This window comes from Ambystoma mexicanum, chromosome 11 (genome assembly GCF_040938575.1).
Source record: "Ambystoma mexicanum isolate Mex_15411 chromosome 11, UKY_AmexF1_1, whole genome shotgun sequence".
Lineage (NCBI taxonomy): Eukaryota > Metazoa > Chordata > Amphibia > Caudata > Ambystomatidae > Ambystoma > Ambystoma mexicanum.
Window position 1 is genome coordinate 874,254,768 of NC_090934.1, and position 25,817 is coordinate 874,280,584.

The following is a 25,817-nucleotide window of genomic DNA, read 5'->3' on the forward strand; positions in this document are numbered from 1 at the left end:
ATACTTTCGTTTTGCTGAGCACAAACTGCAGCACAAATGTAGTCCGTGCACTGCAGTAAAACCAGCAATGTATGCCCGACAAACGAGCAATCCAACAACCCTAGTATACTCCCAGTTTGGCAACTCTAGGATATTCTGTTCACACAGTTCCATTACATTGATGGTTTCACAATCTTGGTGGGTTTGCAACTTCCAAAATCCCAATACAGTTGCACTTTTGGAGTGGATTACGATGGTGAAACGAGGACGGTCACTTTGACTATCATTATATAGTCCTAGTTTGCACAATTCCAGTTTGGCAAATCGGCAATTTCCAACGGGACAATCCTAATGAGCCCAAGGTTGACCTTCAGAGTCATCTTCCTCTCTTTTCAGGGAGCTTCTGGAAACTTGGTGAATTCGGATTTCGGACATACAACCACTCCCAAATGTTGGCAGCCTATTGAAATAAACAGATTGGCTTTGCTGTCTGCGTTTTCTTGGGCACGGCTTAAACATGCCCAGCATCACCATATAGTCAGTAAATTCTGGACACAGCAAACCCCTCTTATCCAACTCCTTTCGGTGCTGCGCACCATAGAATACGATGAAGTCACATGAAAAATGTGGTCCAATTATAGACAAGCTCCTCCACCTTTTCCTTCTCATGCTCAGAAGAGCATCTCATCTATTCGTCGTGCTCAACCCAAATATCTAACCGTCTTTGCGCCTCCCTACTACTAGGGAATGTTCTATCATACTCCTCCTTTGCCTCCCCAACAGTCAACAGCATAATCTGTGGCAGGAGGCACTTTACGAATGCAAGTAAACATAATCCCAGTTTTCACAGGCCAAAATAGTTCGACAAACCCAGTAAATTACCAGTTTGCACTGTGCTAGCATTTTCCTAGTTTTACATTCCAGCTATTGCATGCACAACTTCAGCATGGTTCCAGTTTACATCACCGCAGACGTTTTGCAATACTCCAGTTTTGATGCAAGAACTTATTTATTGAATATTCATAAGGCGCATATACATTAGGAAGTGTTTCCAGGCACCACAAGACAACGGGAGAGGGGAGAAAAGGAGGATAAACAATGTACGGACCTACTAGGCCTCGTCTAATTTAGACCATGCATGTGCAGCAAGCAGGAGGTGCAGGTGGGAGAGAGGCTGGTCAGAGCGAAGGTAAGGGGGGGATGCAGAAGGAGGGGGCTTCTGCAATTCCATTACACTTGTTCAAGAATTCTAGTAAACTTGAAGCTTGAGAAAAAACTGTCCCAGTTTGCTTCCCGTTTTTATACAATCCTAGAGCACTCCATTTCACATTGGAGCCATTTTATTTCTTCTTTCACAACATTATACACCAGCTTTTAGGAAATCCTTTTTGCAGAATCCCACCAATCCCCAGCATGCCCTGTCACTATTCTAATTTACTGCCAGTATACCAAATAGTGGCAAGGCCAGTTTTATGGGCTAGCATTTCTTAATTAAAAAGAGGCAGGGTTGCCTTGGAGTAGCTTAAATCAAGCCCTGAAAGTCTGCATCCTTTTATTTTTGATTAGTAGGAGATCACAGATGGTTCACGGGAGAGAGTGCAAAACAGGTGTCCATTAAGGTCAAGTGAATGAGTTGTGTAGGACAACGCACGTTCCTTTATGTTTTTTCCAATTCCAAAAACATGAAGCTTAGGCAACTGCAGCAGGTCGGACAGCAGGTTTCCCCCATAACTAGCAAGATAAAACAACGGCCCGGCATGCCCTCTCTAACAATTTAGTGAATGAGTAAAACTACAAGCTGGCTTAAAAAAAAAATTCAAAAAAAGAAGTCAAAAAGGAATGCACCAAACACATTGGCCTACATAGCCGACTCACCTGACCTCAATTGGCCTTTGTTTTTCACTCAAGCTTGTATGAAATCATTTAAGCCACTACACCAAAGCATCAAGTGTACCTTTTAACAATATATGCAGAGGATGGTGCCATGCCAACCTCTAAAACGGGACCCTTCACATGCATCCTCGATTCCCAGTAGGCCTAGGCCGACAGCCCTTTCCAGTACTTCGAAACATCTGCAGCAGTTACACGTCAATTAGAGCCAGGGCCCTGGTGTTCCAACACTACCCATGCAAAGTACTCCCAGTATATGCCCCGGGTGGACACTCTGAAACACTGGTGTATAGGCGCGTTATAAATGCCATATCAGATCAACCCTTGGATACTCACAGCTTGCATCACGGCAATCTAGTGCAAATTCTACAATCCCAGACCGCTTCCATTGGTTCACTATTTCAGCATACTCAATTCCAGGATATTCCCAATTTACCATGCACAATTTCAGTAGACATCCATTACCCTGATACACAAGACGACTACACTATGCTTGATCAGTGGGGGCATCTCATCATCCCAGTTTGGAAGAAAAAATAAAAATTCACTCTATATGCAGAGTTGTACGGTTCCACTTTGCCTGCACCTACAAACCTCCCTCTTGACATCCGTGCCCTAATAATCGAGGACCGAATGTGGTGGGGGGCGGGGGGATTCTCTCAATCTTCCCATATATTTCCCATAGTAGAAGTTGCTGTGGTCATTAACTTTTCTTCTCTCAAGTACTGCCTGAAAGGGGTAATTTGCTCCTACGGGGCCTTGGGAGGATAAAGTGGGGAGGGGGTGGGGGGGGCTGGACCTACCCTTAATTTACATAGCATTGATCATCTGTCCAGTGAATGATTGGTTATTTTTAATGTGCTTAATACCCGGAGGTTTCTAAGCGCTGACCCGGGAACGAACCTGTGTTGCTCTGCATCGTCTTGCTTCCAAGGCGAGCGCGTTGCCCCCGAGCTATCCTCCCGAGACAAATAATAAAACAGGTGTTAATTGCATGCATGGTTGTCAATTGTGCCAACCTGGCACACTCGTGCATATTAAAACCCCCCAAAAAGCGCATTTAAGCAATCACCAGCAGCAACCTTGGTACAAATTTATTTTGCCAAATAAAGCCCTCTAATTGGTTTCTGTGTGATGCCATTTCTGTTATTTTCCCACTCTGTTTCCAAAGCAAAAATTAGGGCTGCAGGGCACCTGCCACAAGGAATCAATAAGGAACAAGTTACTTACCTGTAACTGTTGTTCTCCAGCATGGGTCTGGCATGGATTCACATGCTCATGAATATTCCCCGTCGTCAGGCTGGGAATCCTCGGTAAAGAAAAAACCAGTATCAGTTTCGTTTCTGATCTGTCTTTCGTAGTAGTAACCAATCACTGGTCTCTGCGTCATACTGACCACAGCCAATGACTGCCCTCTACCTAAGCACCGCCTCTGGCAGCCATCTTCAGATTTGGAAGCACGTGAAGTGGCAGTATGACCAAGTGAAGAGCCGCAGAGGGGTAGGCGGGAGGGTTCGCATGTGAATCCATGCCAGACCCATGCTGGAGAACAACAGTTACAGGTAAGTAACTTGTTCCTTCTCCAGCATGGGGTCTGGCATGGATTCACATGCTCATGAATAAAGAATACATAACAGTACACACATGCACAACCACGGGAGGTGGCAAAGGCTCAACATTAAGCATTACATCAAACTCAACATTAAGCATCTTACCTCCTCACCAGGCTCACCTCAGGCGAACAGGTTGCGCAGCACTGCTTGGCCGACCCTGGACTCCTCCCTGGAATCCCGATCGACGCAGTAGAATTTCGTGAAGGTGTGCGTCGACCTCCACGTAGCAGCCCTACATATGTCCAGCAGGGGCACACCAGAAAGGAACGCCGTGGTAGCTGCGATCGCTCTGGTGGAATGGGCTCTCGGACGGCTAGGCAGCGGTCGGTTTGCCAACCGATGACAGTACATGATACAGCCGGAGAGCCATCTGGAAATGGAAGCCTTCGAGAGAGCCTTCCCCTGATTGACAGGTCCAAAGTTCACAAAGAGTTGTGACGTCTTCCGAAAACACTTCGTGCAGTCCACGTAGAACTTCAGTGCTCTTGCCACATCCAGCGAGTGCAAAGTCCTCACAGCCGGCGACGAAGGCGACGGGAAGAACACAGGCAACACCAAGGGTTCGTTGAGATGGAAGTCTGACGGTACCTTGGGCATGAAGGAGGGGTGCGTCCTGAGCACTACCCTCGTGTCGTGAAAAGTCAAGTACGGGGCCTTGCAGGAAAGGGCCTGATCTCTCCCACCCGTCGTGCGGAGGTGATGGCCACAAGAAACGCTGTTTTCCACGACAGAAACTTCAACGGGGCCGAGTGCAGAGGCTCGAACGGAGGTCCCATGAGCTTGGTCAGCACCACGTTGAGCTCCCACGCCGGGGCCGGAGCCTTCACCGGTGGGAACGATCTGAACAGTCCCTTAATGAACTCTTTCACCAGACGATGATGTGGTGTATCGGGAGATCGCAGCAAGATGAATCTTGATGGACGCGTGTGCCAGTCCAGCTTTGGCCAGCGTCAGCAGGTACGGCAGTACCTGGGGAGCCGTAATCCGTAGAGGGTTAATCTTCTGTGCGTGGCACCAGACAGAGAACCTCTTCCATTTGTGTCCGTAGCATTTAAGAGTCGAGGACGCCCTGGCCTTTGCAAGAACCTCTCTGCAGTCGGCCGGTATGTCGTATCCTCCAAACTCTAGCGCTGCAGGAGCCAGGCCTGCAAGTTCAGCGATTCCGGGTCGTGGTGGAGGATGGCGCCTCCTTCCCTGGAGAGTAGATCCGCGTCCACCGGCAGCTTGATTGGCGGGGACGTTGACAAGTCCAGAAGGTCCGGGAACCATATCTGCCTCGGCCACGCAGGTGCGACGAGGATCATCCTGCACCGTGACCTCTTGAGCTGGTTGACGAGCCGGATTAGCAGTGGCAAAGGAGGGAACGCGTAGAGGAACAGGCCCTCCCAGGGGAACGAGAAAGCATCGCCCATGCTCCTCGCCTGGGGAAACCTGCTGGCGAACCTTCGGCACTTGGAGTTCGTTGCCGTCGCGAAAAGGTCGATCTGGGGTGTGCCCCACCGTCGGAAGAGGCGATACACTAGATCCTGCCGTAGTTCCCACTCGTGGCACGAGCGCAGCTCCCTGCTGAGTGAGTCAGCGATGGTGTTTTTTATCCCTGCCAGATGAAACGGCACCAGAAACATCCTTTGGGCGACGGCCCAATGCCACAGGTCCTGCGCCTCCTTGGACAGTGCTGGGGACCTGGTTCCGCCCTGTTTCCTGATGTAAAACATGGTGGTGGTGTTGTCGGTGAAGATCCTCACCACCTTGCCCTTGTGGGACGGAAGGAAGGACCTGAGGGCCCAGAACACTGCACGGAGCTCCAGGACGTTGATATGGAGGGACTTCTCCGTCGGGAGCCAAAGGCCTCTCGAGTGTAGATTTTCGGTGTGCGCTCCCCATCCTTCCAGGGAGGCATCCGTGGTCACTGTCTCCTGGTGGTCTGGGGTCTGGAAGTCCATCTGTACCTTGCCCAGGATGGACCTGGTCCTTTCCTCCGACGGGGAGGCCAGAAGGGACACTGTGTCGAGCTTCGCTCCCAGAAACAGTGCGTTTTGCGCGGGTACCAGGTGGGACTTGGCGTAGTTCACGGAGAATCCCAGGTCCGTGAGACGTTGGACGGTCCTTGCCGTGTGCTCCACGGCCAGCTCCCTCGTCTTGGCCCGGATGAGCCAGTCGTCCAGGTAGGGGTAGACGTGAATCCCCTCGCGCCGCCACCGGTGCAAGGCACTTGGTGAATACCCTGGGTGCCGACCGTAGTCCGAAGGGGAGGGCTTTGAACTGGTAGTGACGCCCTTGGACCACAAACCTGAGGAATTTTCGGTGCCCCTTTAGGATGGGAATATGGAAGTAGGCATCCTCCAAATCCAACGACGACAGGAAGTCTCCTTCCTCCAGCTGACCCAGGACGTGCTGGAGGGTGACCATCCGGAACTTCTGCGCCTTGATGAATTTGTTCAGACGTCGCAGGTCTAGGATGGGGCGCCATCCTCCCGTCTTCTTCTTCACGAGGAAGTATCTCGAGTAAACTCCGGAGCCCCGAAGCCTCTTTGGGACGAGTTTGATGGCGCCCTTCCTGAGCATCGCCCTTACCTCCAGGAGAAGCTGAGGGACGTGAAGCTCTTTTCTGGCCACGGGGGGGGGGGGGGGGGGGGGACGGACGCGCGGGCACCTTCTTTGAAACTCGAGCGTGTGGCCCCAGGCTAAGGCGTCCAGCACCCAACGGTCAGTGGAGATGGACTCCCACACGCTGACGAAGCTCGACAGCCGGCCTCCCACCGGGGTGCATCGGTGGGGGCCCGACCCCACGGTCGGTTCAATCCTGTTTCGACGAGGCTTTGCCGCCTTGACCTCCTTGGCGACGACGGCGGGGTCCGCCAGACTTGCCTCGTCCTCTGTAGGCCTCCTGACGACGACGAGCGGGCCGCTTGACGGTAGGTGGAGAAACCGCCGCCGGAACCTTTGGAGGCGCCCTTGCCTCCGCTGCTCCGAAAGGGCGTCCGTCGTTGCTGCAGAACCCCAAGGGCCCGGGCCGTCTCAGTGTCCGCTTTAATGGCCTGAAGGGAATCGTCCACTGTTTTCCCAAACAGGTTGTTCCCATCGAACGGCATGTCCAGGACTCTGGTTTGTACGCCTTGACGGAAGTCCGTAGCCTTGAGCCATCCACGCCGCCTAAGGCACACGCCGTTGCCCAACTGGCGAACCCCAGTGTCGGCGATGTCCGTCGCAATAGTGATGGCGTGGTCCGATGCCACCTCACCTTCCTGTAGGATCTCCAGGGCATCCGCCCTCTTGTCGTCCGGTAGGAAGTCCAGCAGGGGAGCCAGTTTGTACCATAGCTCCCTGTCGTAGCGGGCCACGATAGCCAAGGCGTTGGCCGCTTTAATCGTCGTCGCTGCAGACGAGATGACCCTGCGTCCCATAGTGTCCAATTTCTTTCCCTCGCCGTCCGGTGGGGAAGTCGATGTGGAGGCCGCACCCCCCCCCCCGCTTTCTTCCTGGCCGCCGCGGAGACGACAGAGTCCGGGGTAGGCTGCGCCCGGAGGCCACAGGGGGGCCGCGTCCGGGACCCGGTACTTCTTCTCGTACCGGTCTCTTCTAGCTGGCGTAGTGGAAGGGTTCTTGAGGAGGGCGAGGCCCTCATCCCAAATGTCGTCCAGTAGAGGCACCGCGAAGACCGTCTTCCTCTTGGCCTCGCGCCGTTGATAAAGGAATCCTTCCTTTTTCTTCTCCTCACGGCAGAGTTGAAAAAGCTCGGATGCCCTGGCGATCATGGAGTGGAACGAACCAATCTCGTCGGGCGGAGAAGCCCTGGTGGGAGGTGACGACGGTAGATCCTCGTCGTCCGTACCCGTCGCTGCCGTGTCAGTCCCCGTATCATCCCCTCGGGTGGAGTGGGAGGAGGGCTGGACGGTGCGCGACGGCTGAAAAGGAGGTGGAGGGTGAATCCTTCTTTTCTTGGGCGGGGGAACGCCAGAAGGTCCCGGTTCAGGATCCCCCGACGGGAGAGGTTCCTCCGTCGGCAACGGTAGTCTCGTCCTTCTCTCTGAGCATAAGGACTGTATAGCCAACAAATGGCCGCCGAGTTGTCTTGCGGCGCTGGCAGAGGGGAATCCGACGGGCGATCAGGGGCCCCGTCGGCACCCTCGACGATGTTGTCGTCACCCGCGTCGGGATCCATCCCGACGGGCCGGTCTTCTTCCACGCCAAGGCCGTGGCTTAAGACCTCGATCAACTCTTCCTCCGAGGTTGAAGCCGAATCTACGACGACGCCCTGCCCCCCCCCTTTTTCTTCCCCGCCGGGGATTTCACGGGGGTCCTATCGATGGGCACAAAAGAGGACTCCCTCCGAGGTGGCAGGGAGACTGAGCCCCGAGGTCGCCACCACTGGTGTAGCCTCCACAGGCTGAGCCAGGGTCGCCGCGACAGTATCGATAGAGGGCTTGGCCGGATGGATTAAGGCCTTCACCACCTTAGGTGCGCTCACCGCCTTATCCTTGAGGGGGGGGGGGAACACTGCCTCGCTCCCCCTCCGATGGGGCCTTCGAGCTCGACCGGGGCCTCTCCAGGAGCTTCGCCGGGTGCTCGCCCTTCCTCTTACCCGACCCAGAGCGTTGGCTCGTAGTTGAAGGTGCCGGGGAGGGTTCGCCCTGCCTGGCGCCCGTAGAGCCCGACCGTTCGGCGCTCCCGGTGCCAGCGGACTCGCAGTGCTTGGCCTTGTGTTGGACCCCCGTCGCCGGGGCGTCCTCAAAGGTCTTAGAAGACCGCTCGGATTTCCTCTTCTTCTCGCCCGACGGGCTCTTCCCTTCCAGCCAGTTGGCGAGACGTTGATGGCGGTCCTTCATGGTCCGCTCCGACATATTGCCGCAAAACGCACAGTCCTTCTCCACGTGCGTCTTGTCCTCATGTAAGCAGTAGAGACAAAAGGAGTGTTCGTCCTCCTTAAAGACGTTCTGCAGCTGGCAACCAGGGCAGACCCTGAACAGCTTTCCGGGCGTCGAGCTTCCCTTCTCCTGGGCCATGTCCGGGCCTGAGAAGCTTCTGGAGTCCTCCAAAGCGTAGCTCGACGAAATCTTCACCCTTGAGGTGCACAGACGAATCCGACACGGGTCCCCGTTGATCGGATGGAGAGTCGGTGGAGCTTGAGGCTCTTTTGACCGAAAAAACGAAGTTTTGAGCAAAAAACGTGAAAAAATAGCACTAACGCTCGAGAGCAATAGCACGAGGATCCCAACACATGAACGTGCGGTAAAAATCTGAAGATGGCTGCCAGAGGCGGTGCTTAGGTAGAGGGCAGTCATTGGCTGTGGTCAGTATGACGCAGAGACCAGTGATTGGTTACTACTACGAAAGACAGATCAGAAACGAAACACATACTGGTTTTTTCTTTACCGAGGATTCCCAGCCTGACGACGGGGAATATTCATGAGCATGTGAATCCATGCCAGACCCCATGCTGGAGAACATGCTTCACAGCAGGAAACGCTGAACTGCAGTGATCCCGTATAACCTGCCCCCTTACCAAGTAGTACATGCATATAGTATGTTTATTCAGTTTATATAGCTCTTTAATCCAAAGTGCTTTACAATAAAACACGATACAATATAGTGCTACTTCACACTGATATTGCCGACCATCTTCCAATAATTCAGTTCTACTTCCTTTCCTTCCTCCTCCCACTTAAGCATCCTATATAAAAATGCACATAAATATAAATGGCGTTTCTGGTAATTTTTCTTTACATTTTTTTTGGGTGCCCATCAATGTGGATTGGTGGGGGAGGGGGCTACAGCTTTAGCACTGGATTGCTTTTTTTAGCCCCTTACACTTGTAGGCAAAGAAACAGGAATTTAGATTTTATTCAGACTTTCCATAGTGACATTCCCGTAGAGGGGGCTTTTGGCACACGCCGATTCAGAAGAAAGAAACCCAAACGGAAAACGAGAGAAAACATGTCCACCCACAGAGGCTGTAAGAAAGGAGGCATAACTATTACAGTTTTTGTAATAGTGTAAATCATTGTGCTAGGTCAGAGGTATACAACATTCCAGATGTATAGGTCTACAAACACCATCTGCCCTAGCCAGCATAATCTAAAATAAGGGTTCATGGGAGTTGTAGTACAGCATTTGAGAGCCATAGTTGACTGTGTTACATAACAGGCTCCAACTTGTTCTAATGTACATGGTAAAGCTTGTGTTGTCTGTATATGTAATATATATATATATGGGATACATTACTCACCGTAATCGTATTTCTGATGCTTGTATCTGCTTAGATTCACATGCTGTGCATAGGCCGACATCTAGTGGAAGCTGCGGAGTATTACAGTTTGTTTTTCGAAGTCGAAAAATGGGCGTCGACACAGGGCGTGCCAGTAATACTATCCCTAGTGTGACGTCCCCTGTACCCATGATCCCTCACGCGTCTAGGATCCCCAGATTGTGTTTTTCCTGACATGAGGTAGCATGAGGAGTAGCGTGAGTACAGATAGTCCAAGCAGATAGACAGAAAGGTAAGACTACAAGCAACAATGCGCCTTCTCTCGGAGGGGAGGAAGGGTGGGTCGCATGTGAATCTAAGCAGATACAAGCATCAGAAATACGATTACGGTGAGTAATGTATCCCTTCTGAGGCTTGTGGAATCTGCTTAGATCACATGCTGTGCATAGATTAGCGAGCAGTACCAGAAGAAGGAGGTGGGATGTGAGAAGGGTCATGAGCAAACAGGTGTCTTAGAACCGCTTGTCCCACTTGTGTATCTGCCTTGGAATGAGTGTCAATGCAGTAATGCTGAGTAAAAGTGTGAATAGAGCTCCAAGTAGCTGCTTTGCAAATGGTGTCAAGGGGAACATTTGCAATGAAAGCCAGAGTGGCCCCAATGCCTCTGGTAGAGTGGGCCCTTGGCGTAAAAGGCAGAGTTTTTTCAGAAAGAGAGTAACACAGCTGTATACAGTTGATAATCCACTTTGAGATAGCGCCCTTAGAGACGCGATCCCCCTCTCTGCCTGTAGCTACGGAGACAAACAGTTGATCTGTTTTCCTTAGCGGTCTGGTTTTATTTACATAGTATAAGACCGCCCTACGCACATCTAGGGTGTGTAGTTTCACCTCAGCTGAGCTTTGTGGGTTTTGGAAGAAAGCCGGAAGCTCGATGGACTGGTTTACATGGAACTTGGATATGAATTTTGGTGAGAATCTAGGGTGTGTGCGTAAAACCAGTTTGTCCTTGTGGATAGTAAAGAAAGGATCTTGCACTGACAGAGCCTGAATTTCACTGACCCTTCTTATGGAGGTAATGGCTACTAAGAAGGCCGTTTTATAAGTCAGGTGTTTGAGACTACTTTTATGCATGGGTTCGAAGGGGGGCCCCATGAGCTTAGATAGCACCACATTGAGATCCCATCCTGGCGGTGGGTTCGAGATAGGAGGGTGAAGTCTCTTTACTCCTTCCATGAAGGCTTTAACCACTGGTACTTTCCACCACGAAACCTTGTTATGGTATGTGGTGTAGGCTGAGAGGGCTGCCAGGTGTACTTTCAGAGAGTTAAAAACCAACCCTGCATCCAGCAGGTGGAGCATGTATGTTACAACGTTGGAAGGAGTGCAATCAACCGGGTTGATTTGTTTACTCTGGCACCAGATAACGAATCTTTTCCACTTGTCAAAGTAACAGTGCCTTGTATTTGGTTTCCTGGACTCTTTTAGAATGTCCATACACCTCTGTGGTAATTTGAGATGTCCAAACTCTATGACTTCAGGAGCCATGCTGCTAGGTTCATAGAGTTGGGTTCCTGATGCACTGTTTGACCTTGTTGCTGGGACAGAAGGTTGTACCAGGCTGGGAGTCTGATGGGCTCGCATACCGCCATCCTGCGTAGGTGTGGAAACCATGGTTGTCTCGCCCACATGGGAGCAACTAGGATGAGCGTCATCGATTCCTTTTTCATCTTGTACACCACCTTCCTGATGAGGAGTTGGTGGGAAAGCGTACGCAAACATCCCTGACCAGTTCATCCACAGGGCATTCCCCTGGGAGTCCGGTTGTGGGAACCTGGATGCAAATCCTGGGCATTGTTTGTTTTCGCTTGTGGCGAATAGGTCTATAGTGGGGAAACCCCACTGAGAGAAGAGATCTTCTACTACGTCTTTGTGAAGGACCCATTCGTGTTCTTCTGGGAGGGAGTCTCTGCTTAGAGCATCCGCTAGGGAATTGAGCTCCCCTGGAACATGTTGCGATGACAGGAAGATGTTCCGTCTGAGTGCCCATATCCATATTTTCTGGGCAAGCTTGGACAGATTTGGCGAACGAGTCCCTCCTTGCTTGTTCAGATAGAACATGGCTGTCGTGCTGTCCGTCCTGATCTGCACCGACAAGTTTAGTAGATGGGGCTCGAACGCCTGCAGCGCTCGGAATACTGCCAGAAGCTCTAGCAGATTGATGTGGTTCTTGGCTACTGAGTGAGACCAGAGACCCTGAGCTGTGTGGTGGAGATGGTGAGCTCCCCACCCCGTCAGGCATGCATCTGTCGTCACCACTGCCTGTACTTCGGGATCGTAAAAGGGTTTCCCCTTTGCGAGATTCTCTCTTGTCCACCAGTGTAGGTTCTGTACGAGTGTTGGCGAAACGACCACTAGATCGTCCCACTGACCACTTGCCTGAGACCACTGTTTCGCCAACCATTCCTGCATGGGACGCATGCGCAGACGCGCGTGGGGGACCAGGTAAATGCATGACGCCATCATGCCGAGTAACCGCATAGCTTTGCGTACTGTTATCTGTTGACCTGACTGATAATGCAGAATTTGCAGAAGTATGTTCCGAATTCTTTCTTCCGAAGGGAAGGCCAATCCTTTCTGAGTATCTAGGATAGCTCCTAGAAACTGTTTTGAGGTGCTTGGCACCAGACTTGACTTTTTCTCGTTGATGGAGAAGCCTAATTCGTGGAGGAGGTCGATGGTCCTCTGAATGTTTGACCTGCAGATTCCTGGGGTTTCCCCCGTTATGAGCCAGTCGTCCAGATAAGGGTACACTGGGATTGCCTCCCTGCGTAGGTGTGCAGCTGCCACCGCCAGTACCTTGGTGAATACCCTTGGTGCAGAAGCTATCCCGAAGGGCAGTACCTTGAATTGGTAGTGGCGACTGTCCACCTTGAAGCGCAAGTATTTTCTGTGCGCCGGGAGCATGGAAATATGAAAATAGGCATCTTTCATATCCAAGGTTGCCATGTAATCCCCCTTTTTTAGGAGTGGGATTACCTCTTGTAGTGTGGTCATACGGAATTTTTGGGGCTTGACATACTTGTTGGCAGGCCGTAAGTCCAAAACTGGACGCATTGTTAAATCTTTCTTTGGCACAAGGAAGTAAGTTGAATAGATACCCTTGTTTACCTGGTGTCCCGGGACGAGTTCTATCGCGTCCTTTTCTAGCAGAATGGCGATCTCCTCGAGGAGGATCTTCTGATGTTGTAAAGAGTGGACTTTTTGTCTTGGAGGATGGTTTAGGGGACGTTGCAGTAGTTCTATGCAGTACCCATTGGATACTGTTGACAGCACTCATCTGTCGGATGTTATCCCTTCCCATGCCTGGGTGAAACTTGATATTCGTCCCCCTACTGGGGTTGCATGGGAAGGGACCCTGAACTGAGCGTCACTGCTTTGGTGGATGCGTGCCTCCTCCTTTACTGGGGCTGCCTCTGCCTCTACCACGTCCTCTTTTACTACCCCTACCATACGCCTGGGTAGACTGTTGTGAGCTGGTGTTCCACTGTGTACCCTGGGTGTGGGAGTAGCTATTTCCTCTATTGGAATTTTGGCCGCGGGGGCGACGAAAATTGCCATTCCCTCTTTGGTTAGGTGGTTTGGTAGTTAACTGGCCAAGGGATTTGAGGGTGTCGAATTCTTCCTTAGCGTTTTTTAGAGCGTCCTCGACTGCCTTCCCAAACAGGAGATCACTTTCCACTGGTTTGTCTAAGAGCGCAGCTTGTGTTTCTGCTTTGAATCCCGACTGCCTCAACCAAGCATGCCTTTTGATGACAGTCCCCTCTGCTATAAGTCTACCCGCATTGTCAGCGGCGTCCAGAGTTGCTTTTACAGTGCAGCCTGACACGTTCCTTCCTTCCGCACAAATGCGAGCTAGCTGGCTTTTAAGGGGTTCGGGAGCAGAGTCTATTAGTGCTGCCACTTCTTCCCACTGGTGACAGTTGTAGCTAGCCAACAGTGTGGTGGAATTCGCGATTCTGGCTTGGTAGGCTGCCGTGGAAGCTACTTTCCTGCCAAAACCATAAAGTTTTTTACTTTCTTTGTCGGGGGGAGCCTCAGAGGAAGATAATGGTGTACCAGCTCTTTTGCGGGTGTTGGTTACTACTAGAGAGTCTGGCTTAAGTTGACCTCTAATATATAGGGGGTCCGACTGGGCTGCTTTAAACAGCTTCTCCACTCTCGGATTTACAGGTCTTGTCAGGTTTGGGTTGACAAGGGATGGTGCTATTCTGCGTTGAACAGATTTTAGGATGGGAATGGTCTGGGCTACTGGCTTCCTTTCCCCTATTAGTTCTTCCGCAAAGTCCCTTTCTTCCTGGACACCTTGTGTGTCTATGTGGAAGTGGTTAGCTGCCCGAAAGAGCAGTTCATTCAGGAGGGGCTGATTATCTATTGGGGAGTCAGACACTGGGGCTTCCCTTTCGACTGGTGAGTCCATTCTGAAAATATCTGGGCTATTTTCTGGCTCATCCTCGTCTTCGCCGTAATAATCTGATCCTGCAGGATCTTCTGGCGTGTCAATTTCCTGACCTTCTATCAGGGAAGAGTTTCCTTGGTCTGTAGGGAAGAGGTAAGAATAGGGTTGGACCTCGATGGGGTCTAAAGGCCTAAATGGTGTCTCGACCCGGGGTCTTTTATTTGAGGGGATAGGGTCCCCTGACCCTGAGGGAGAATCTTCCTGAGGGTTTAAAGCTAGGAGTTGTTCAGGGTGTCTTTCGAAAAAATTTGCCAAGGAAGACATCCTTGACATTACTCTGTCAATGTCCTCGCATGACCAGAGTTTTGAGCTTGGGGTGACCTTGCTGGGACTTTCTATGGATTGGCCCTGAGAAGACTTGGTTAGTTCTTTTGTAGTGGAGGACTGCAAGGGTTGTTTCCTTTGCTGTTTACCCCCTTCCCCGTGGGTGGAAGTGTGTTTCCCCTTTCCCTTATCTTTCGACGCCTGGCGTCGAGGATCGGAGGTGGAATCCCTGTCTTTCGAACTAGCCTTCGAAACTGGCCCCTCTTTACTCCCAAGTGATGTACCCTTTTCCTGGGGTGCAGGCTGGGGGTGGAAGTCGTGTTCGTCTCCGGACGATTGATCTTCCGGGATATTAATGGTCGAGGCACTCTGTGCAAGTGTGGAGGCTTGCCTGACGTCGTGCGGCGACCTCGACCGGGACCGCCCAGAGGACGTCCTTTCGGACCGCTCCTTCTGTGCCTCTTTCCGAGGTTTCGACGACGTCGAATCTCGGGTGGATTTTTTGTGTTTAGCGTGTGTATGTGTAACGCTTTTGTCGCCGGGGGACTTCCCCATAGTCGCCGGGACGGACGACCTTCCGAGGCCGGGGACGTGCGTTCGGCTGTCCTTCGACGCCTTGGTGCCCTCGCCGTCCGAAAGTTCGCCGTCGCTGCCGTCGCTGAAGGTACCCTCCGCCTCCATAGCTGCTAGCTTGGCGTGGTGGGCCCAACGCTTGGTGGAGCGGTCCTTAAGAGTTTTGGCCTTAAACCTATTACAGGCCCTGCAACCCGCATCGGGGTGGTCTCTGGGTAGGCAAAGGTTGCACGTAGCGTGCTTATCTACCCAAGGGTATTTCTTATTACACTTGGGGCAAAACTGAAAGGGCGTACCCTCCATACGCGCCTGTGGGCAGCGGGCAAGTGTGTGTAGGTAATAAGGTGTCGAGTGTGGAAGTGTACCACCCCCACTCTCCCTACTTGTAGGGCCGAGGCCAGCGGCCCCGGCCCGAGCCGAGGCGGAAGCCTCAAGGCCCAATCCGTCAGGTATTCGACGTTGATCTCCTCCCCGGTTCGGCGTCGAGATGTTGATCGACGAAAGGTTGGCCAAACGGGGCAAATTAGAATTAGTTTAGAGTGAAAATATGGCAAAGCCAGGGAACTCCGATGAAGTGCTTCCGACCAGAATGGCGGAAAAAAACAATCTGGGGATCCTAGACGCGTGAGGGATCATGGGTACAGGGGACGTCACACTAGGGATAGTATTACTGGCACGCCCTGTGTCGACGCCCATTTTTCGACTTCGAAAAACAAACTGTAATACTCCGCAGCTTCCACTAGATGTCGGCCTATGCACAGCATGTGATCTAAGCAGATTCCACAAGCCTCAGAAATATATATATGATGTGTTACGAGTTCCGACACATTGAACCGAAATAGATCTTGCCAAAAAAAATCCAATAAAAACAAATAAATCAAAACGGCTCTGATCCAATTTATGGACAGGAATTAATCCTGCATCAATCCTCTTCCTATGACTGGTAGCAAAGTCTGAGCACTCTTTCAACCTGGAATAAAATCGAGGCTTGAAGTGTTGATCGGATTCAGAGCCAATTACGATAGCACAGAGCGTTACTGGCCTCAATGAGAACCACTGGAGTGGCCTCTGCAAACCGAGCCTTACTGGGCTACACCAGTGAAAGCTATATTCCCACTTGCTGAGAAATACAATTAACTGGGCTCAATGAGAGCCATGTTGGCTGGGTCTGGTTTAGCAAGCGTTCGTTCTTAATCTGCTTTTGTGATTTCTGTAAATTAATATTTATTGGCTATAGTATGCCAATAAGAACCAGATTGGCCCAGGCAGTGATCATATTTGGTCTGGGCTCAGCGACTGCCTTTTTGTCCCAAATGAATTCCTACCTTTTTGCCAGGGGTAGAAAGGGATTTCATTAGGATTTGTTTTAATTCCCCATGAAGGGATCTTTAAGACCAGTCTTGCGATCCCACAATGCGAGGGCTGAGGCCATGCAGGAGCGAGCCACGTGGGTGCAACACGGCAGGCAGAGAAAGGTGGCAGCAAAACAAAATTGGGAATCCCAGAAAGACACACTATGCTTTCCTGGGATGCCAATTTTCTCCCATTGCCAAGTGACTCATCTTTTCCAGGTCTTTCTCTACTACCACTGATTTTTTTAATTTTTTAAATCCCAAAAACTTCAAAACAGGATTGCAACAAACTTGGCAATCAAGAAAGAGCCATTTTTAGCTTCACTGGAAAGAACTGTTTATATTGGAGTTTTCCTACCATCGGCAGAGCCTCTAGGCGTGCAGCAATGTAAGAGTTTTTCATAATTTCCGTGATGTCTTTTGTAAACCGCAGTGAAAGCAAAAACCATTCACGGAGAGCCTACCAGAACGGCCGGCTGTAAGGCGCTGCAATTCCGACTATACAACCAGATGTGGGAACCAAAATGACATGCGTAAATGGGCACGCAGCCAAAGTCCAGTCTGGGAACTCTTACAATCCAAGGGATTGTGTGTGTGTGTGGCCACTGCAAAGGATTCCAATATCGCACTACATCTCCTCAGGATGGCGGATAGTCACTTACCATTGAAAAAAAGCCGAAGAGATAAACATTTACTCAGTAGACAAAGCGATCACGACTGGGCTCTGGCCAAGACCAAGGGAAACACACTATGCCAGAGGTCTGCAACGTTTGGCTCTCCAGATGTTTTGAACTACAACTCTCCATCCCTAACCAGCGTAGTCCATAGCAAGATATCATGGGAATGGTAGTCCAAAACATTTGGCGAGCCAAAGGTTGCAGACCCATGCACTATGCCTAGCAAGGACTATATTTTTATATGACATATCGTGAGCACAGTCATCAGGTAACGAGGCAGGAAGGAGTGGCCCCTTTCTAGGGAACCCCAAGGTTTTACTTCATAGGCCATATCCCTTAAATTAAGAAACCTACACTATGTGGCTTCTACTGTGGAAGAAGCATGCAAGGCATGCAGTTAAAACTGGGTGGCAGGGCAGAAAGAAAACTCACTCCTGTCAGGCACTTACGGGGAACCACAAGATCCAATAAACATTTTCTTGGACCACTTAGAAAACAGCATTCACTTTCCACTTACAAGAAATACCTTCAGTCCGCAGTGCGAATAATCCAATATATGCGCATACAGAGGCCAAACAGAACCTGCCTTTTCACACTGAATCAAGGACACAAGAATTATACCAGTTTATTGGACACCATAAAAAAACCAGTCAAAGCCAGCAGTGTTATTGGACTTGCGCAGAGAGATTTGGGATAGAGGAAAAGGATAATTCTGTACAGCAATGGTGCGCAAGGTCACATTGAGGGAGCACTAGAGGAGAAACACTCAACCTTGTCTCAATTGGCTTAAGTGGAGGGGTTTGTGCACTTTTTTCAATCGTTTGATTAGTGTGTGCTATTCTGGTGGGGTTCTCTTGTGTTTGTGGCTTTTCACCTTTTTTTTTAGCTGGCCTGCATCTAGAGAGTGCAGTCCATGGGGTGTAGTCCTTTGTTTATTTCTATCTTTCTTCCTGCCCCCCCCCCACATCTCCCCCTTGCAATTGGTTGGAATAGTCCATTTTGTCTCTGCCTTTGTTCCTGGCAGCCATTTCCACTTGCCTTCTGGACTTTTTTCCACTTCTCTGCCGCAACTGTGACACCTGTCCCCTTATCTGTGATGGTCTACCTCCAGGAGGCAGGCTCTTAACCACACCCCCCGAGCAGCCCACTGCCCATGCAGCCCCTTCAGCTGAGGGCCCCAAGGCAAAGGGCGGCTCCCAAAGAAGCAGCGCCAGACCGTTTGCCTGTGTTAGCCTGAGAAGCCAGTAGCCAGCTGTCAACCAGTCTCGACTGACAAGAAAAGTGTGGTCTTGGTGGCGAGTACAGCAATCACTATTCCAAAAGCCCCGCCTCTCTTTTTACCTACACTACATAAGCATACCAAAATCAGCCAACAAGTAAAGTATACCCCTTCACTGCTGTGTAACAAACACTCAGTGGTGTTCTTCACCGTTGTGTCCCATACTTGGGCGCTCTCCATCTATTCAGATACCTCAAATCTAGTTGTTTGCACTTCTGCTCTGCCTCCAATTTAGGCATTCACATTCTGTCCTGGTGAAGTTTAGCCATGCGTCACTCAGATTTGTGAAGACTAGCATTGTGTCAACATCTAGGCAACTAACAATAACTTGCGTCCTGCCTCCGCTCATCTGGGCGGTTACCAAGACACTCCACCAGCGACCAACACAAGCTTTCCCAACAGTCTCCAGTGTCCACACCAGCCAGATGGGGACTAGACAGCCGTCAACGGACAAGGTAGGCAAAACGTTCAGGTATCAATAGCCACGTTAACGCTCAACTCACAATAAACAACCAAAACGTGTAATAATTACACCAATCACACACGCCCGTGACATCTTCTAGGAAGATCAGTGGGAATCCAAGCACATTTAAATGCCCTTCATATTTTGAAGCCTAGGCCTTTCCCCTACTGTGTAGGAATCTCAAATTGAGCTGTGTTCATATCTACCATTTTGTGAGACCCAGGCCTTCACCAACCGTCCAGGAACATTCGGCTACCCGCTGAAAGCAACAAACCATAGCTTGATAATTACCCACTAAGAACCAAGGTCAGGTCGTTAACTCCCACAACCGACTGATAACCCAACTGCCTACTGTCTCTCCAACGCGCAATATCCCAACACCACTGCACTTAGACTCTCCACCTCTAGGAAAGAGATACAAAACCCAAATCCACCATTTAGGCAACCACCCAGGAAACCGCCGGCAAACTACCTGCACCCACACTCAGAATCCCCCAAATATCTAAAAATGCACTCATACGCAGACACCCCAGCCAATATACAACAGCAGCAGCCCACTAGATCACAACTACCCCGGATTATAACTATGTACAAAAGAAGCGAGGCCACATAGTGCACCGCGCAATCACAAGGCAAAAGGACAAGACACCACCATCCAAGCCACAGGAGATCCTACAGGTGGGCTACAGCCCCTATAACCCAAACCAAAATGGAAAGAAAAAAAAAAAAAAAAAAAGCCCTGCAACCACCTAGGGCCACGACACAGACCAGGATGCCGCCAAAGAAACAATCCCAGTGCAGACGCTCCCTGTTCCAGCAGAAACTGCCACAAATACAGAACACGCCCCTACAAACACCACGACCAACAGAACAATGAGAAGAGAAAAATACCTGATGATGATACGATACGCTTAATACCCAGAGGTTTCTAAGCGCGGACCCGGGGATCAAACCTGTGTTTCCCCGTGCCGTCTTGCTTCCAAGGGGGGCACGTTGCTGCTATCCTCCTGACACATCCAACACTGTACCTCCACAACCCAACACCCCAATGCCACTGGCAGTTCTTGCAGACAGAAAACCTATTGGAACCTAGCAGGAAAAGAAGAGAAGATCAAGGAACGAAATCAATCAATACAATGGCAGCATCAACGACTACATCAAAACATAAAAGATTAAGAGGAAGAAGATTTCTCAAACACTGCTATCAATCCAACAGAACGATTCGACGAAGCAGAGCCCACAGAGCTCCAATCAATTTGTGTAAAGCAAAAATAGAAGCAACCCAACAGAACTACTGCAAGACAAAACAAGACAACATTTTTTAAAAAACTGTCGAAAAGATCTGTAGCAACCTAATTAACGCAAGATCAATGTCCAAACATGCCACAGAAATGCTTGCCCTCCTGTGCAATGGGAGGGTGGGGGTGGGGGGGTAATTGACATCCTATTCATAACTGAAACATGGCTAGACGAAAACTACAAAAATAACACTCCTGCCTCCCCGACAACTTCACGTAATCACAGGCAAAGGACTCGCAAGTTAAATCTGAAAATTAAAATAGATGAACCACCAATCCTCAAAAACTGCAAATCCTTAATGGTTCACATAAACCCCAAAATAAACCTCAAATTTGCTCTAGTTTACAGACCACCGACATATGAGACCTTCGTGGACACCTTCACAGAAGCTATTACCAACCTAGCCATCAAGCAGGAACACCAGAATCCTGAGAGACTTCAACATCTGGCTTGAAGAAAGGAACTGCCAACTCACAAAAATCACTAGCAAAACAATTGAAGACAATGAAACTACATCAGCTAGTTAAAGTAGCAACTAACACGGCGGGCCATACACTAAACGCAATCGTCGCCAACAAAAACCTCATCACCACCAATACAGATCCTCTGGCGTGACCACCTCATCATCATCCTCCCTTTTGTAATCACGCTACCCAGGACAACAGCCAAACAACTGACAAACTGACCATTGTGAAAAGAAACTGGAGGACCATCAAAGCTAGCAACCTAATAGAACTGGAAATCAACAACCACTGAAAACGGCCCTAGACGAATCTGACCGCGACAAAAAAATAAAATAAACATGAACTACTGCTCAAGTGGATTGCCAAAACAATCGACATCTCCAAGGAAAAAACCTTTCACCCCATCATGCAAAAGAGCAACAGCAAAATGGTTTAACCCGCTTCTCAGCGACAAGAAAAGACTAAACAATTGGAGGAACAAATACGACCAGGCAAAGAAATTACAATTCCAACGACAAATCTGCATGTACAAAAAGGAAATCCACAAGGCCAAAAAGAAATTCTATGACAACCAAATCTCCAAAGCTGCCAACACTCAAACGAAATGAGAAACCCCCCTGGCTGCAACACACCCATGCCCTCACCAAAAATATGCAATGACCTTGCAGATCACTTCAAGAACAAAATCAGCACCATCCACCAAATCAGACACAGCAGACCAATCTACCACAACACGCAACCGACCTTGCCAGCCGAGTATCATCAGAACAAACTACAAAACTTTCCCTACATATCAGCCGAGACAACAGTCAAGCTGGAAAGAAACAGCAACAAATCTGGCTCCCCATGGATCCCTGCCGCCCCCCAGCCCCCTTAGGACATACACAAATCATGAAACACTACAGAAATCTTTCCAATCACTTAAAAGGGAAAGTTCCGCGATCATTCAAATCAGCATACATCAAGCTGCTCCTCAGTCACAGCAGGCAGCAAAACTGCTCCAACTCTACGTATATCGAACAATATAAGATTACATAGAAGAACACCTTCTGCTGGACCAGGCACAAGTAGGTTTCAGACCGATGAAACCTAAACAGCAATGCTCTTAATCTGGGACGACCTGAAGGCTAATGCAGACTCACACAAGCGCAGCTCTAATACTGCTTGATCTTTCTAGAAGCATTTGACCCAGGCAACCATGACATCCTCATCAGGAGATTGGAAGAAATAGAAATCACCAACCTAGCCTTGTGCTGGATTACTTCTTTCCTAACAGAACAGAAACCGTCTGGATCATCCTTTCCAATTCACCCCAAGGGAATCCACCTGTGAAGTACCACAAGGATCCTCCCCATCTCTGCTTCTCTTCAATATATACCTGGCTCCACTAATCAAGTTCATGGCCTCACATACTAAAGCTACGCTGATGACCCCGATCTACAAAGTACAAAACGCGAGAATAAAACACAAACCTGCAAGAATTCATACAAGAACTCTACGGTTGGATGAACACAAACTCAAACCTGGCAAAACAGAAAGAATGGTTGTATCCAAAAACAGCCACTACATTCCATGGCCAACAGAACTAGGAAGAGCACTGAAACCATCAACAGTAAAGAACCTCTGTGTCCTGATGGACAACGAACTAACACTTGAACCACAAGTAAATGCTACAATCAAGTGCTTCTTCCTTTTTACTAGGTGCAGGAGGATCCTACTGTTCCTTTCCTTCACCACAACTCACCATCGCCACACTCATGTCCAGAATAGATTATGCCAGACTATACCTTAGGAATGCCAGAACGCCTATTAAAAGAAATGTAGGCGTATCCAAAAAACAGCAGACAGACTCCTGCTCAAGCTACCACGAAGAGACCATTTTTGCCCAGCATTGAAAATACTACACTACTGATAAAACGACGAATAAGGTTTCTTTGCTTGGTTATGTATTGTGCTTGGAATTAATGCTATACAAACGTAAGCGATTGGCCTTTAGATTTCTTAGAGTGAGGGAGGTGGTTAAATATTGTGGTTGGTAAAGGTTTAGAATGCAAGTTGAGTAATTGTATACGTGTTATATTGGGCTTTTTCTGAGACACTGTTCTTGGTTTACTAAAGTCTGACTTTCTGGAGCGCATCAGGCTACAGTTCATTGTTTATATGTGCTGTAAGTGGCAAGCTAGTAGCCAGGCATAAAAGTCATTTGATGCCTTTAATAAGTTCAGGTTCTCCATATGCACGCAGAACACCATTTCGTACTGGGCAAGAGCAAATAATTACTCGCCAATGGCTAGTGGAAAGTGCTCATTTTGTAGCTTATACATTATATGCTACATTATGTTACTAGCATATAAACACATAGGGAGACATACATAAATGCGTACATATACATAGTTTTTCTGCATTACGTGAACAAAAATCCAGCCCATTTCCTCTCGTATAAAGAGGAAATGTTTATCAATGTAAATTATTCATCGGGATATATCACCAATCACAGTCAGCTCCAAGTAAAAACTAGCTTCTGTGAGCCCAATTAAGGTTCTGCTTCGATATGCCTGCATCAAGATGGGGGAAGCATCCATGACAATCACATAAACCAGCTTTCACATTGTCTTGACACCCGAGGTTTATATTGTGCCGATAATGAGGTTGCTGAAGGGCTGGGTGGGCCATAACGGGCTGAGTGTCGGTGAAGCAATGTTATAACCAATGGGATGCTGGCATAATGGCAGGTGGAGGCTGCTTGGGGCAAAAAGAAAGTGTGGCATGGTGCACGCCTGGTCTCTGGAGGCAAACCCTCTGCAGCAATGTGACTGCATTGAACGAGCGGGGTGGGACGAGAACGTTACTGGTGCCCGGAAGGGGTGAATGGATAGGGACAATGAGATGGAGGAGAGCGGGTGGGGGAAGGCAGACCGGAGGCGAGGCAAAAGGTGAGCAGGAGAAGACAAAACATGGCAGCAGGTGAGAATGGAAAACAAGGGGGTGTCCTCTGCCGGCCATTAAGTCCCGGTTTCAAGAGTCTTACCCAGATTCTTTAGCTCACCATCTTTCACAGAGGAGAAATATCCCTAACGTATCAGTTTTGCCGACAGCAACCACAGACACGTGTTTTGGCCTCATCAGTAGGGTGGAGCTGTGCCTCTCTAAGAGCAGTGAGCAAGGGGTCTGCTTCTGGATTACCCTAGTAATTTAGGGTGAGACCCTTTAATTATGCAAAACAAGCAGGTGACAATGGAGCACAAGCTTATTCAAGCAAAACCAGCTTGCGTTTCACACCAACTGAATGGACACTAAACATTCAAAGGGTGCTACTGTACAGTTAAAATATGTGCATCAAGACCCTGAATTCAAGGTGGTTATGAGCAGTAACACGAGCACAGCAAGGGCCTCATCACCTGGAGCGTCAATAGTTTAGTGCTTTTTTATATAGCTAATTGGCTTTTGCAGCAATTTCCCATTTTAACTACAAAGCATAGTAAATAATAAAATAAGCCACGACAAGTCTGCCGCCCTCCCGTTGATGGAAATAGTAAAGGTCGCGGCTTATTTGACTATTTACTATGGGCATCTGACGGAGTCAGGTAGATGTTGAAGTAGGGTTAACAAAACAGTGCAAGGGAGAAAAACAGGCCCGTGCCTAGCAGGAAAATTATAGACCCGCAGTGGACAGTTACTGGCAGATTACCCACGAGTTTCCGGTGCCTCAAACCTTTCGTCTCGCGCAAAACAAAAATCAATGCAAGAAATATATAGGCTATTCTACAACGAACTAACTAATACCCAAGTTTACCACAGAGGTTTTCACAAAATTCTTTTTTATCCCTAGTACTGGACTATATGCACGCACACAAATATACCTACATATACACAAACACGCCCATATTCCAGCCATGTAGCTTTTGTTAAAACTGGGTGTGCCTGCCCAACACGCAGCTGTCATCCCAATAGACACATCCCCCCTCATGTATAAGTCAAACGGAAGGTGAGCTGGGCAGAAATTAAAAAGACGTGGTAGTGAGAGAAAACAAAAAGATAAGTAACAAAAAGGGTGACGGCCATAGAGAAACATGTTGCGATTGGCTGTGCACTTACCAACATAGAAGGTGCTGGGTGGTTGCTTTTCTCCCATCTGCAGCATCATGATGTTGGAGGTCTGAGGATCATGACGGAGCCAAAGGGCCACCCCAAGGATAACACCTCCAGCCAACTGAGAAGAAAGAACATAGAATCAAAACTCACTCTCTTCTGACCACTGACTGGTCACCCTTCGGTCATCTTAATAACCAATAGAGCCTATCCTGGACTACAAGTCCCACATTGAAAAAGGGGGTTCACAAAGAATCATGTTAGCCAAAATAAAAATTAAACACTTCACGACACAATTGTGTCCCCTCTCGGTGCATTGTAGAAGGGCTGTGCTACCACTTAAGAACCAATGGTATGGGAAGGGAAAGGGGTGGGTGCCTCCAATGGAGAAAAAAAAAAAACACAGGGCCGATTACAGGAGAACAATGACAAACCGAGGTGCAGCATTGCCAGGTACATGGCTCCGAACACGGGCCCTTGCCATCAGCAAGAACCAGAAATCCTTGCCATTGTATGGCCACACTGGACCACCAGGCTGGTTTTCCAAACCACCTTCGTGCACCCCTTTGACATCCTGCGGCTCCTCCAGTCTTATTTAAGGTCTCCCTGCTCCTCATCTGGCAGCCTGGCTCTCCTCCAACTCCATGTGAATGGAAAGGGACGTGCTTTACATGAGGAAATCCCTTTTCTATTTCCCTGCTGGCCCTTTCCAGTTTTCTCATCCACACATGGGGAAGGAAGCTCACTGTACTCCAAACGCCTCACGTTTAGACTCCATTCAGCTTCCCCAGGAGAGCGGGCTATATTGCCCGTTAACCACTCCGAAGACGGTCCTTAAATTTTCTTGCGTTACCCTGGCTTCTAATCTGGTCTCAGGAGTGTAAACAGCCAGTATAGCTATCTCGAATAGGCTAGGCGGCTACATTAGCACCCTAGTGGGGGACCACAGCCATTAAGCTTGCAAGGAATATGTATGCAAGCATACAAGTGTTTGTTCCGAGTAACCTGAAAGCTTGACCCTCCCGACCAGATACCCATTTCCCCCCCCCCCAAACCCTTGCCAGTCCAGCTCATTCATTTTTAAATGCCCAAGTCCTCCATGATACCGCTTGGCCATCAAATTCCAGTTCCTGTCCTCCCAGTGCTCTTTTTTA

General features: G+C 49.3%; 1 protein-coding gene across 1 annotated transcript in view; it reads right to left on the reverse strand.

Moving 5' to 3' along the window:
- CD81 (CD81 molecule) overlaps positions 1 to 25,817 on the reverse strand; it is a 226,960-nt gene that overhangs the window by 141,011 nt on the left and 60,132 nt on the right. The window contains exon 2 of the mRNA XM_069623935.1: positions 24,670 to 24,784. Within this exon, the coding sequence (XP_069480036.1) occupies positions 24,670 to 24,784 (115 nt within the window). The remainder of the gene's footprint in view (positions 1 to 24,669; positions 24,785 to 25,817) is intronic.